The sequence below is a fragment of the Denticeps clupeoides genome, chromosome 3 (assembly GCF_900700375.1).
Source record: "Denticeps clupeoides chromosome 3, fDenClu1.1, whole genome shotgun sequence".
In the NCBI taxonomy this organism is placed as follows: Eukaryota; Metazoa; Chordata; class Actinopteri; order Clupeiformes; family Denticipitidae; genus Denticeps; species Denticeps clupeoides.
The window spans coordinates 35,213,524-35,227,349 of NC_041709.1; the positions used below are offsets into that span (position 1 = coordinate 35,213,524).

At 44.1% G+C, this 13,826-nt stretch overlaps 1 protein-coding gene, 1 non-coding gene and 1 pseudogene across 2 annotated transcripts; all 3 read left to right on the plus strand.

Moving 5' to 3' along the window:
- The first annotated feature begins 3,651 nt into the window (after nt 1–3,651).
- Nucleotides 3,652–6,172, plus strand: LOC114785815 (zinc finger protein 239-like). The gene is made up of 3 exons (XM_028972439.1): nt 3,652–3,780; nt 4,077–4,203; nt 4,644–6,172. Exons 2-3 carry the CDS (start codon nt 4,113–4,115, stop codon nt 5,492–5,494), a joined length of 942 nt encoding a protein of 313 aa, XP_028828272.1. The 5' UTR covers nt 3,652–3,780; nt 4,077–4,112; the 3' UTR covers nt 5,495–6,172.
- Nucleotides 5,938–6,044, plus strand: LOC114787225 (U6 spliceosomal RNA). Its single transcript, XR_003749358.1, has one exon. It is a non-coding gene; the product is annotated as a U6 spliceosomal RNA (small nuclear RNA).
- A 3,240-nt stretch (nt 6,173–9,412) lies between the features above and the next one.
- LOC114785687 (zinc finger protein 271-like) lies at nt 9,413–12,949 on the plus strand (annotated as a pseudogene).
- Nucleotides 12,950–13,826: the final 877 nt, after the last annotated feature.

The window sequence follows — 13,826 nt, forward strand, 5'->3', positions numbered from 1 at the left end:
ACCTGGTTTTGATTCGGCCTTCGTCGTGCCTGTTGTTGGCTTATTAAAATTCACGTCAGTACGACAACGACTACAATTCGTGTCGAAATAGACGCGTTCTCGTTCATACATCTTCATCTGTCTGGTCAGGAGACACATTGCGGTGATGATTCGGAGCTTCACAGCATGGAACCCAGTCCGTCTGCAGATATGAGGCAGGGAGCAGCCAGAAGTGGTGATGGTCCAGATGACCAGAAGGACTTGGACGAGTCTTCAGATGAGCGCTGTAAAATGACGCCGTTTCCTAAACTCTTTGACTGTGTTCGTATGTCCAGTTCAACTTATAACTCACAGTCTGAAGACCTGATTAAGTTCCTCTGCTACGCTGTCCAACCAATCGAGGTTTTTGACGAAATAAATGAAAATTTAAGATTGCTAGAAGCAGGGCTGATAACGTTCAGGTGCCACCAGCGTCCCAACGTGTCTGCGAAACGTAATAAATTCATAGATATAAAACCGGCTCGTCCACAGATCTGACAGTACATCTAAGCACTGCAATCAGCGGCCAATCAGAGAGAGGGAAGGGGGCGGGCCAAACAGACCCAGATCCGGCAGTCCCTCCACCTGCGAATGTGCTCTGCGTTTCCCAGACTGGTAACATCATGTACAGCACGTTTATAAAACCAGGGAGGACGCCGGAGATAAATGGCGCCGGGCCATGAGCTCCAGTGACCAGGAGCGGACTTCTGCACTCTGCCCGCAAGGAAGCTGCTGTATGGAACCAGCGGGAAGAAGTTCTGACCCCAGTTATGGAACCAGCGGGAAGAAGTTCTGACCCCAGTTATGGAACCAGCGGGAAGAAGTTCTGACCCCAGTTATAAAGCAGTAGGCCGAGGAACGCAGCACCTTCACGTTAGAGCTGAAAATCTTGCAGGGTTCCTGTCGGGTCGAGCTGGTGCCGTAAATCAGCGGTCAGCAAACACACTGAAAGTGTTTCACGTGTTATAAATGAGTTTTATTAAATGTTAGTTTGAACGATCACGTGTCTAATTAAAAAAAATTGTCCTTCATTGCTGACCACGACCTGTCATTTACTGTCGCTCATCCTCTCATCACTTTATATAAGAAATTAGAGGAGGATGAACCCGCCCTCACACATCTGTCCAGAGGCAGCATCTCACCCGATTTTAAAAAACATCCATATGAGAAGCAATTTTTAAACTTTTTTTTTAAGTTCTATCATTTATTAAATGTCAAATAGTTTTGAATAAACTTTAGTGTCCTTTAGTCAGTGGCAACTAATCAATTCCTAGTCTACTTTGGAAAACCACAATTGCATAATTGACCTTTCTTGGTATGGCTGTAGTATCTCAGTAGGTGAGCTACGAGCAGGGATGGATTACTGAATGGACTCCGGGTCTCTGTCCACAGATGCTACTGAAAATATGGCCAAATATACGGGGTTTTGTTAATCCCATGTCTGAATATTGTTAATTTGTCTTGAGATTTGTAATTTAAGAGTCTACTTTAAACAAATTCTGGCTGCGGAACGTACCCACGGACAATGACGATCCGGGTTATACACAAGCTTTTTATTAGGGCTGTGCAAAAAAAATCGATTCACAAAAGAATCGCGATTTTTATCTCTTAACAATTCAAAAAACGGTGCGGCCTGTGCGGCAGGTGCTTTTCAAAGACCACAAACCTCAAGATGCACCAGAGGATCCATTCCGGAGAGAAGCCCTTCCAGGGCGCCAGCTGCGGCACGAGCTTCACACAAGCAGGGAACCTGAAGGTCCACCAGAGACGACATGGTTGCCTGGCGGTGAAGGAAGAGGAATTGTGATCAGGTCGTGGCTTCCAGGGGCCACTGGGACACCGGCGTCGGAATACCTGCCAGCGTCCCTCGCTGGGTGGGATTTTCTACTTAAAAAGATGAGCGCGGTCTGTCATTTTCATCATAGAAGAAAGCGAACTGATCGTCACGTGTGATACACAGCGGCACAGCACACGGTGCACGCAGTGAAATGTGTCCTCTGCATTGAACCCATCATAGGTACACTTCACCTGTAGGAGACAGAATGTAAATAATGAAAATAAATCCAGGAATTCACATTGTATGATTTTTAAAGAATTTATTTGAATAATGGTGCAGGAAAAAAAAGTATTTGGTCAATAGCAAAAGTTCACCTCAAAACTTTGTAATGTAACCTTGTTTGGCATTGACAGAGGTCTTCACCAGGTTTGGTATTTCGGCCCATTCTTCCATGCAGATCTTCTCTAGAGCGATGAAGTTTTGGGGGTGTCACTGGGCTCAGATTCTCTATTGGATTGGGGTCTGGAGACCGGCTCGGCCGCTCCAGAACCTTGTAACGCTTTTTACGTAGCCACGCCTTGTGTTTGGGATCATTGTCGTGCTGGAATATCCAGCCGCGTTTCATCTTCCCCAACACGTAATGTTTCCACCGCGTACTTCACATTGGGTATATGGTGGTGTTCTCCCCCCCATTACTGCTATTTCTATCTCATCTCACTACATGGGCTTCTCCCAATCCTCCTCTGGACCATCCAGAAGTTTTTTTTACGTTATTCTACGGTCTTGTGTCTCTCTGTGTTTGTGGGATAAATGACGTTTTGTGCATGACAAATTATGCAAGTTTTTAGAGGGGAGTAAGTTTTTACTTTTTTTTTTTTTATTTCGTTTTTACAAATTAGAATAATGCAATGGCACAACGTGCATATATTTTTTTACTTCTGCGCCATGAGAAGCGAGGATTACTTTTCTGTTTGGCTCAAAAAGAATGAAATACATTTGTTTCATTAATTCTTTCATTTATTTATTTTTTAGTTGATCAGTTTACATTATCATTTCATTTTGTAACGTGTGTATATATGTGGTGTTCTGACTATTAAAAAAATATCCTAATATATTCTTTATTTATTAAAAAAGTGTTTGTTTTTTCTGCCCCCGTAGTACCATTCCTCAAACCGGCATCTGAAATTTCCGTATCGTGACAAGCCTGGCCTGGACATCCACTGGCCTTGTGATGACATTGTTATTGTGGTCCCAGCTCTCTTGATCAGTCCCCGCCCCCAGTATCCAGGCCATTAGTCCAATTAACTGCAAATTTGACTAATTCCAAACTTTTTTTTAATAACTCGAATGGTCTTGAAATGTGTTCAGTATGTTGAGATGTTCCTTATGAAGTATTAATAAGGATTATTTTTATGTGTTGAACAGTTTCTTGTTCATGACATTTCAAATGCAGGGTAGATGCAGATTACAATTTAACCTGCAAACCCAAAACTTGGTCACAAACCACGGGTACCAATACAATCTGAACAATCCACTTCACATCCATTAGCTAAAATGCATAAAATATATTTATTTACATTTACGGCATTTACCAGACGCCCTTATCCAGAGCGACTTACAATCAAGTCTTCTGGCGAGTGTGTTACCCCACTAGGCTACTATTACTATATTTTTTTGGTTCTATGTGTTTTCTCACATCCCAAACTTTCATGCTCAACATTTGACACGTCAGAAATCGCATTGCTTTGAGGGCTCCAGCAGCCACGACCCTTAGTCAGAGTGGAGTAGATCAGGACAGGCCCCTCTGTGGCGGATAGCTGCTGTTGCGCGGAACGGCCGTCAGGTGGCAGCAGTGCGCGGAGCCGCGACGCTTCCACTCCCGACCCGACAGAAGAAGAAGCAGCGGGCGGAGTTTCTTTCGCTTCTCGCTGCTGCCGGGTCTCTTTCTGTCAGGAAGGAGAACCGAACCCCGGAATAACTTCATCGTGAGTCCGTCTGCTTTCCTCTTCAGCGTGTCGCTGAAAGAACGTCAGAAGCGGCTCCGTTTTCAGCGTTTAGCTGCTTCATAAACGCGGAAACGTTGGCGTTTATATTTCGCCCAGACCTCGCACCGACACCACAAGTGACGTTTATCTCTCTCTAGTTCGGACGGTTTACGTGGTTTTAATTCGGCCTTCGTCGTGCCAGTTGTTGGCTTATTAAAAAAATCTACGTCAGTACGACAACTTGTACAATTCGTGTCGAAATAGACGCGTTCATTCATCTTCATCTATCTTGTCAGGAGTCATGTTGCGGTGATGATTCGGAGCTTCACAGCATGGACCCCAGTCCGTCTGCAGATATGAGGCAGGAAGCAGCCAGAAGTGGTGATGGTCCAGATGACCAGAAGGACTTGGACGAGTCTTCAGGTGAGCGCTGTAAAATGACGCCGTTTCCTAAATCGTGATCCATGTATTGTGGTGGCCTGGCGGTTAATGACGGGCCCCGGAACCAGAAGGTTGCCACTGAGGTCCCCTTGATGAAGGTCCCATCCCCACATACGGTTCCCCGGGCGCCTGTCATGGTGCCCACTGTCACCAAGGGTGATGATTAAATACAGAGGACACGTTTCACCGTGTCACCGTGTGCTGTGACGTGTCACTTTCGCTCTCACAGTCTGACATATATTCTAACAGCCCTATTGAGTTGTAATAATTCCTGTATGGACTGTGTTCCTCAGTCCTGATTAAGCAGTACTCTACTACTGAGGAACTAAATGAGAATGAAAGATTGCCAGAAGCAGTGTTAAATATACGGTTTATGAATGTAATTCATTATAAATAATTAACACGACGTGTTCTGCTTGCAGAGAGCGGAACGAAACTGACTGACGGCAGACTCGAGCACGATGAAGCGCGGTGGAGGGCTCACGTCGCGGAGAACCCGTACCGCTGCGAAGAGTGCGGCGTGTACTTCCCGCTCCCGTCCGTCCTCAAAAAGCACGCGAAGACGCACGCCGGCGAGAAGCCGCACCGCTGCGAAGAGTGCGGCGGGGCTTTCTCGCTCCCGTCCATCCTCAGAAAGCACATGAAGATACACGCCGGCGAGAAGCCGCACCGGTGCGAAGAGTGCGGGGCACGCTTCTCGCAGGCGGCGCATCTGAAGACCCACCAGAGGACGCACACCGGCGAGAAGCCGTACCGCTGCGACCGCTGCGACATGCGCTTCTCACAACTGTCCTCGGTCACGGCGCACAGGAGGACGCACACCGGCGAGAAGCCGTACCGCTGCGACCGGTGCGGCATGCGCTTCACGCAAGCCGGCAACCTCAGAACGCACCAGCGGACGCACACCGGCGAGAAGCCCTACATCTGCGCGGTCTGCGCCAAGTCGTTCGTAACGCTGACCGAGCTGAAATTGCACATGCACGTCCACACCGGAGAGAAGCCGCACCGGTGTGCCGAGTGCGGGAAGAGCTTCTCCCGGACCACGAACCTCAGGAAGCACCAGAGGAGGCACACCGGCGAGAAGCCCTACCGGTGCGGCCAGTGCGGCCGGTGCTTCTCGCTGACGACGAGCCTGAAAGTGCACCAGAGGGTCCACGCCGAGGTGAAGCCCTTCCGGTGCGCTGCCTGCGGCGCAAGCTTCACGCAGGCCAAGAACCTGAACGTGCACCAGAGACGATGTGGTCGCCTGGCGGTCAAGGAAGAGGAACCGTGAGCAGGTCGTGCCGCCGCCGGCGTGCCGTGGCCGCTCCCTCGCTGGACGCAGAGGTCACGTCGTCACAGGACGCGCCGGAGAGGGGTTCTACCGCCATCAACAGCGTTACAGGGTGGTAGTAGCCTAGTGGGGTAACACACTCGCCTATGAACCAGAAGTCCCGGGTTCAAATGTCCCTGAGCAGGACACTTAACCCTGAGTGTCTCCGGGGGGGACTGTCCCTGTAACTACTGACTGTAAGTTGCAATGGATAAGGATGTCTGGTAAAATGTTGTAAATGTTACGGTGAAATGCCCATTATATCCCTTATATAGAAGGCCCGTCTCTGCGTTCTTTATTAAAGAGGAATAAATAACGTGGGTTGCTCATAAATTGAGGTGTAAATTATCACATCGTGAAATTGCAGCGCCTCATAAATTCACTGTTTTAGAAATAACGGCCATGTGCTTGCTATTGCTGCACGTTTATTAAAATTGGATCGATGCAGAGGAGATAAATATGGCCCCTGTGAAAGGATGATACGAAAATCCGTGAAGCGCTCCATATTTTTTGTGGGCCTAGCGGTTAAGGAAGCGGCCCCGTAATCAGAAGGTTGCCGGTTCGAATCCCGATCCACCAAGGTGCCACCGAAGTGCCACTGAGCAAAGCACCGTCCTCGCACACTGCTCCCCGGGCGCCTGTCATGGCTGCCCACTGCTCACCAAGGGTGATGGGTTAAATGCAGATGACAAATTTCACTGTGTGCACCGTCTGCTGTGCTGTGCTCCTTTTTTCACTTTCAAATCCGTTAAAGTGCAGTGGAGGTGGTGGTCCGCGATGAACGAATGATCCGTATCAAGGCACATTGTCCGAGGTGACGGTCAAGTAAGTTCCTTCCGCCATAAAACCGCGACGGCAGCTACATTTCTTTTGCCCGAGATGAAAAGCGAGCCCGTCTCAGTGGGCTCAGACGCAGATCAGCATGGCCTACGCTCACGAGAAACTTCAACGTTCTTTTAATACTTCAAGAACCGAACTGCAAATGTAAAATACTGGGTGGCGTATCATTATTACTACTACTGCCCCTCAATAGGCTTCGCCACGCAGGTAGATTCATGCGGGCGCGTTCTTTTCATATTAACACACAGTAATACCAACTACTTTTAGGAATAGCGGAACGATTTGTCTTCCTTCGTTTGTGGTACCTTTAGCCACACATGGCAGCCCTGCGTCCACAGTTTACATCCCCCATACTTGAACCCGTTAGATCTATCAAGACCAGCCTGTGAGGTGAAACCAACTCTGGGCTCGAGTTTCCTCGCCGTTCTGCAGTCAAGCCACATAAAATTAAGCAAAATTAATAGTCACACATGACTGCAATAGCGATTTAAATTATATTGTGAAATACGTTGGCATCTATTTTAAAAGTTTATTCACATGAAAAAAAAACTCCTTGCTCTGAGAAACATGAGAGAAATATGAAAACAAAAATTAATTCTAAAGTAAATGTTTGTGGCAAATGCATCGTTTAAAAAAAATTCCGTATGTACCACATCCGGATGCTTCCTCAAAACCACACTTTTGCAATTACGGTTACAATTACGGTGGCCATAATTGTAACATGCAGCAATTGGATTTTAATCATCTGGATGCATTTGTGTTGTGCAGAGATAATAACGAGAATGCTCACATTTTTTAATGAATCCTTATGTGAGGAATAAATGTTGTGAATGTAACTGGGCCAGAACTTGTCTCTGTGATTTGTTGTGTTGTTTCTTTTCGTTGGTCCTATAGTGTTTGGGCGCAAGGTGCGGCGAAGGATGGGACAAATTCCGCTTTGTGCTTTATTTTCCCAGTACATTTGCATATTTCTGCATGGGATTTATAGCTGCCCTAACACCTAATGGGTGGATGAAGACTTATCTTTAAACTCAACATATATCATTTTAACACATCTCATACACCCCATGTCTAAATATTTATGTAATACATGCAATAAATATCTATACCCATAAAAAACGGTTTTGGGCAGTTTTTAACCTTCTTTTGTGTTCGTATATCACGAATTTCAACAACTTTGTAATTCACGGTTTCCACACAATGTGCAATGTTTTTTATTTCCAGTTTGATTTTGAGCGTAATCAGCCAGTTTGAATCCCAATCCGCTGACGTCCCCTTGATGAAGGTACCGTCCCCACACACTGCTTCCTGGGCGCCTGTCATGGTGCCCACTGCACACCAAGGGTGATGGTTAAATACAGAGGACACGTTTCACTGTGTCACCGTGTTTAAATACAGAGGACACAGCAGGGGTGTAGCAGTAGCAGACTGAGCACAGGAGTTCCTCAGGGCTGTGTTCTAAGCCCACTGCTGTTTGCTCTTATGACCCACGACTGCACTGCTCTAAGTCAACAAAACCAAGGAGATGATTGCCGACTTCAGGAAGACGTGCTCCACCAACACAGCACTTGACATCCACAGTTAAATCATAGAAACTGTAAACATTGCCAACTACCTGGGAGTTCACATCTCAGATGACCTCACCTGGACCACCAACACCTCCTCCATCACCAAAACAGCGACCTTCCTCCTCCCATCCTCACTGTGTCCTACAGGGGTGTTCTGACTTAAGTTTCTGTGGAAAAATAAATCTAATCACCTTAAGAAAACAGTTACTATGAAGCCTTATGAAAGGGGTGGACTAAACTGTCTGTACTTTTCAAGTGTGAAAGGTAAACTGGATAAGAAAAACCATCTCATATTTGGAATAGAATTCCTCACCTTACTCTTATGCAAACTACGTTTCTTATGTGCCGCTGTAACATTGTTAAAATCCAGGTAAAGTTATCTGCTTTTCATCCACGAGAGACCTATCTTGGTCTCTCATCTACAAAAACAATATCTCACCCCATGAATATTTCATGTGGAACAATAAGGACATTGTGTATAAACACAAATCTGTCTTTTTCAGTCATTCAGCCACAACCATGTTCTTTTGCTCGATGAGTTGTTTAATGAAAAGGGATCTTTGCTTTCATTTCCTGTAGCTCCTGGAGAGTATGCCATGGTGCAATCTCATCTACCACCACATATCACCACCGCCAAATTTTTATTGGAATCGTTTTGTGGATGGTTTGCCCAGTTAGAACATATTGTAAATGATTTAAAAGAGATCTTGAATCGGATTGTACATTCTGTTGTAACTCCCCTGAGACATCTGTCTAAGACTTTTGTTCTTATATCAAATTGAATATTGATGAAAGTTAGGTTTTATTCTGGTAGGATGTATTGTTTGGCCATCAAAAACCTGCCACTTTTTCACCTCAAATGTATGTCTCGAATTTACAGATTTTTAGGGAATTTCATTTTATATGATCTGTGTTCATTTTTATTCATTTTCTGTTGTCCTTTACTCATTATCTTCGACTATATTTAACTAAGCAGCACATAATCATGTTTAACCATCTTTTCATATGTGAGTATTATTAATCGTATCTTATGAAGATTTCAGGACTCTTCCGACAATCCTGTACCACCGTGCTGACCTGGACAAGAATAAACGCTTCCTCAACTCTGGTCCAACGAGTCAATGGGATATTTCCCACTAAAGAGAAATGACAAGAAACCTCAGTTGATATACATTTTTAAAGGAGGCTGAAATGTACTTTTTTTTATCAATTTTTTGTTGATTATTCAAAGGCTAAAACTTTTGTATGAATCCTGTTCCAATTAGTTTGATTATTATAGTAGATCTAGTATAGTACTGTTTCATATTTTGTTATTGTATTTAATAGTTTAATAAAAAATAAAGAAATAAAAGCGCTTCATTGTTACATTGCAAATGATATATTAAAGCTAATTACTTTTTTTTTTAATCATGATGTTTCATTTTTCGTTCCGGTTTTAGGACGTAAAACGTCAGTCCCGTGTCACGTGACGCCGACTTCCGGTCGCTCCTTTCATCAAATCGTGTTTCCCTTTGGACAATATAACGAATTACATTACGGATTAAATTACGGACAATTCATCTGAAGAGGAGAATCCGAGATCCGTCCTGACTGAACCTACTCTGGACCCTGCTGCCTGATACGAGTTCATATGTCGTGAGTCCGTCTCCTCCTGCTGTTCTGTTGTGGGGGGCGAATTTGAGGAGCTTTTCCTGGCTGTGACGAGACAGAATAGTTTCTGCTTTAACCTAATTTAAAGCTAATAGGGGAAATAGTTCTAATAACGTATTAGTATCAGCGAATACCAGTTCAGAATCTGGTACCATTCACGCCAAGTCACACGACGCGGTTTCTTATTGGCCTAATAAAGCTCCAGTCCTGCACTGAAAGGTCAGTTAGAACATAAGGTCCCATCTTCTTCTTCTTTTTTTTAAATGCCATTCATTTATTTATCTGTTTCAGTAAGTTTGAGTAAAGCCCTTTGGTGTGTGTCCAGTACAAAACAATCATTAATAAATATTGCAGCTGTTGAGATATTTATTCAATAACTGAAACCAGATTTCTTTCATATCAAGAATCCCAGGATGGATCCCAGTCTGTCACCATCGACTAATTTGAGGAATGTGGATCAGAATTCCTCACAAAATGATCTCATGTTGATCTCAGATATCAGTACAGTCCTGGACTGTTCTGAACCAGACACAAATGGTGAGAACCGGGACATGGATTATGTCATTTCTTCAGGTGAGCGAAGCAAAGTGACTCTAACATTGTAGTTCAATATTATTTTTAATGTAAATCAAGTCATTCAAACATTCAATCATCCAATGGATTAAAATCAGCTAATACGCTCAAATTGACTAAATCTTTATTATTACATTTGTAGTGAGTATGTATTGATTGGACAATGTAGAGGCATGTGTTTCGCAGACCCAAACCAGGATACAATGCATAACACAAAAACGTGCAACAAAACAATAGTTTTGAAAGTCTGTACATAATATAGAGATAAAGCAAGAAAGGAATGAGTGGAAATTATTGTGTTACTATGTGTTGCGGTTAGTGCAGCTTTCAAGCTGTTCTCCTGTTGCCTACCATACTGTGATACAGTGCTTCAGATTATATTCTAATGCTGTCAAATGTTTTTTGTTCTTGCAGAAAACGGAACCCAATTCACTGAGCGAAGACGAAAGAAAGTAACTGAAAAAAGACGCAAGTGTGGTGACCTTGAAACACAGCAGAGAACACGTAATGGAAAAAAGCCCTACCATTGTGATGAATGTGGGATGCGTTTTTCACATGCAGCAATGTTTAAAACACACAAGAGGATCCATACTGGAGAGAAGCCCTACCCATGTGAACAGTGTGAGATGCGTTTTTCACAAGCATCACAGCTTAAAACACACCAGAGGACACATTCTGGCGAGAGGCCGTACAAGTGTGAGCATTGTGGAGTGTGTTTTTCACAAGTTGCATCTCTAAAAGCACACGAGAGGACACATACTGGTGAGAAGCCCTACCAGTGTGACCAGTGTACAATGAGTTTTTCACAAGCATCAAATCTCAGAAGACACCAGAGAAAGCACACTGGAGAGAAGCCCTACATCTGCATTATTTGCACTAAAAGTTTTGCATCATTAGGTGAACTTAAAACCCATCAGCATGTGCATAGTGGAGAGAAAACCGTACCAGTGTGACCAGTGTGCAAAGAGTTTTTCACAAGCATCAAATTTCAAAAGACACCAGAGAAGGCACACTGGAGAGAAGCCCTACATCTGCAATATTTGTAAAAAATTATTTGCATCATCAGGTGAACTTAAAACCCATCAGCATGTGCATAGTGGAGAAAAACCGTACCAGTGTGACCAGTGTGCAAAGACTTTTTCACAAGCATCAAATTTCAAAAGACACCAGAGGAGGCACACTGGAGAGAAGCCCTACATCTGCGTTATTTGTACTAAACGTTTCGCATCATCGGGTGAACTTAAAATACATCAGCATGTGCATACTGGAGAGAAACCGTACCAGTGTGTAGAGTGTGGGAGGAGTTTTTCACAACTGTCAATTCTTCAAGGTCACCAGAGAAAGCATACTGGAGAGAAGCCATATCAGTGTATCCATTGTGGCATGTGTTTTTCACACTCGTCAAGTCTTAGAAAACACCGGGTAATACACACTGGAGAGAAACCCTACCACTGTGAACAGTGTGGTATGAAGTTTTCACGAACGACACACCTTAAGATGCACCAGAGGGTGCATACTGGGGAGAAACCGTACCAGTGTGAACAGTGCAACAAGTGTTTTTCACGATCATGTAGTCTTAAGTTACACCAGAGGATACACACGGGCGAGAAACCCTACAACTGCAAAGAATGTGGGATGAGTTTTTCGCTTAAAGCACACCTTAACAGACATATATTGATTCATACTGGTGAGAGGCCCTTCCAATGTGATCAGTGTTTGAAGAGATTTACGCAGTCAACAACCCTTAAATCCCACAAGAGGATCCATACTGGAGAGAAGCCCTACCCGTGTCAACAGTGTGAGATGCGTTTTTCACAAGCATCACAGCTTAAATCACACCAGAGGAAGCATACTGGTGAGAAGCCGTACAAGTGTGAGCATTGTGAGGTGTGTTTTTCACGAGTAGCTTCCCTTAAGGAACACGAGAGGATACATACTGGTGAGAAGCCCTACCAGTGTGACCAGTGTGGAATGAGTTTTTCTCAAGTATCAAATCTTAAAAGACACCAGAGAAAGCACACTGGAGAGAAGCCCTACATCTGCATTATTTGCACTAAATGTTTTGCATCATCAGGTGAACTCAAAACCCATCAGCATGTACATACTGGAGAGAAACCGTACCAGTGTGACCAGTGTGCAAAGAGTTTTTCACAACTGTCAAATCTTAAAGCTCACCAGAGAAAGCATACTGGACAGAAGCCTTATCGATGTGTCCAGTGTGGCAGGTGTTTTTCACAATTATCTAGTCTTAAAACACACCAGGTACTACACACTGGAGAGAAACCCTATCGTTGTGAACAGTGTGGGATGAACTTCACACTCGCATCGTACCTAAAATTACATAAACGTAAACATACTGGATTCAAGTAAAACTGAGAGAAGAGCAATCTCTGTATTTGTTTAGAATAGAATAAAATGTACTTGTATAATGATACAAGTGTACAGTTTGTACAGTTGTAATGTACAGTTTATTCTTATATGATTATTAATCACATATTTACTATACTACTAAAAAAAATTAAGGGAACACTTAAACAACACAGTGTAACTTCAAGTCAATCACGCTTCTGTAAAAATCAAACTGTCCACTTTGGAAGCAACATTGATGTGACAATTTCACATGCTGTTGTACAAATGGAATAGACATCAGGTGGAAATTCTAGGCAATTAGCTAGACGTCCCCAATAAAGGTGGTAGTAGCCTAGTGGGTAACACCAGAAGACCCGGGTTCAAATCCCACTTACTACCATTGTGTCCCTGAGCAAGACATTTAACCCTAAGTTGCCCCAGGGGGACTGTCCCTGTAACTACTGATTGTAATTCGCTCTGGATAAGGGCACCTGATAAATGCTGTAAATGGAAATTTAAAGGCGTGGTCCTGCAGGTGGTGACCATAGACCACTTCTCACTTCCTGTGCTTTCTGGCTGATGTTTTGGTCGCTTTTGAATGCTGGTGGTGTTTTCACTCTAGTGGTAGCCTGAGACGGAGTCTAGAACCCACGCAAGCAGCTCATCCAGGATGGCACATCAATGTGACCTGTGGCAAGAAGGTTTGCTGTGTCTGCCAGCGTAGTGTCCAGAGCATGAGGCGCTACCATGAGACCTCATGAGGCTGGAGTGTATCAGCAGTTCCTACAAGACGAAGGCATTGATGCTATGAACTGGCCCACCCGTTCCCCAGACCTGAATCCAAATGAGCAACTATGGGACATCATGTCTGGAAACCTGGCATTTTACATATTAACACTAACTCTGCTGCACCATTAACATTAAGGTAACTGTTAGCATGCAAACAGCTAACAGCTAATTAGCTCCCCACAGCGCCCAGCATTAAACATGACAACCAGAGGTCAGACATGGCTGAAACACATAAACCATAACAGCGTAACAGGTTACTACACTGAACATCTTAACCCCCATGACCGATGAGTAACCTTTTACATACATACAAACTAAATTTTACAGTTTACAATCCAGATAGCTGACTGAAGTGATGGCTAACTTGCTAACTGTGACCATTTACAAAACCAAAACACTTTAAGACCATAACCTGTAGTCACACATTGCACATTTCTAGAACAACTTGACATCTAAACTGTTACATTCACATTTGTGGCATTTGGCAGACGCCCTTATGCAGAGCTACATACAACGTGCTTTCA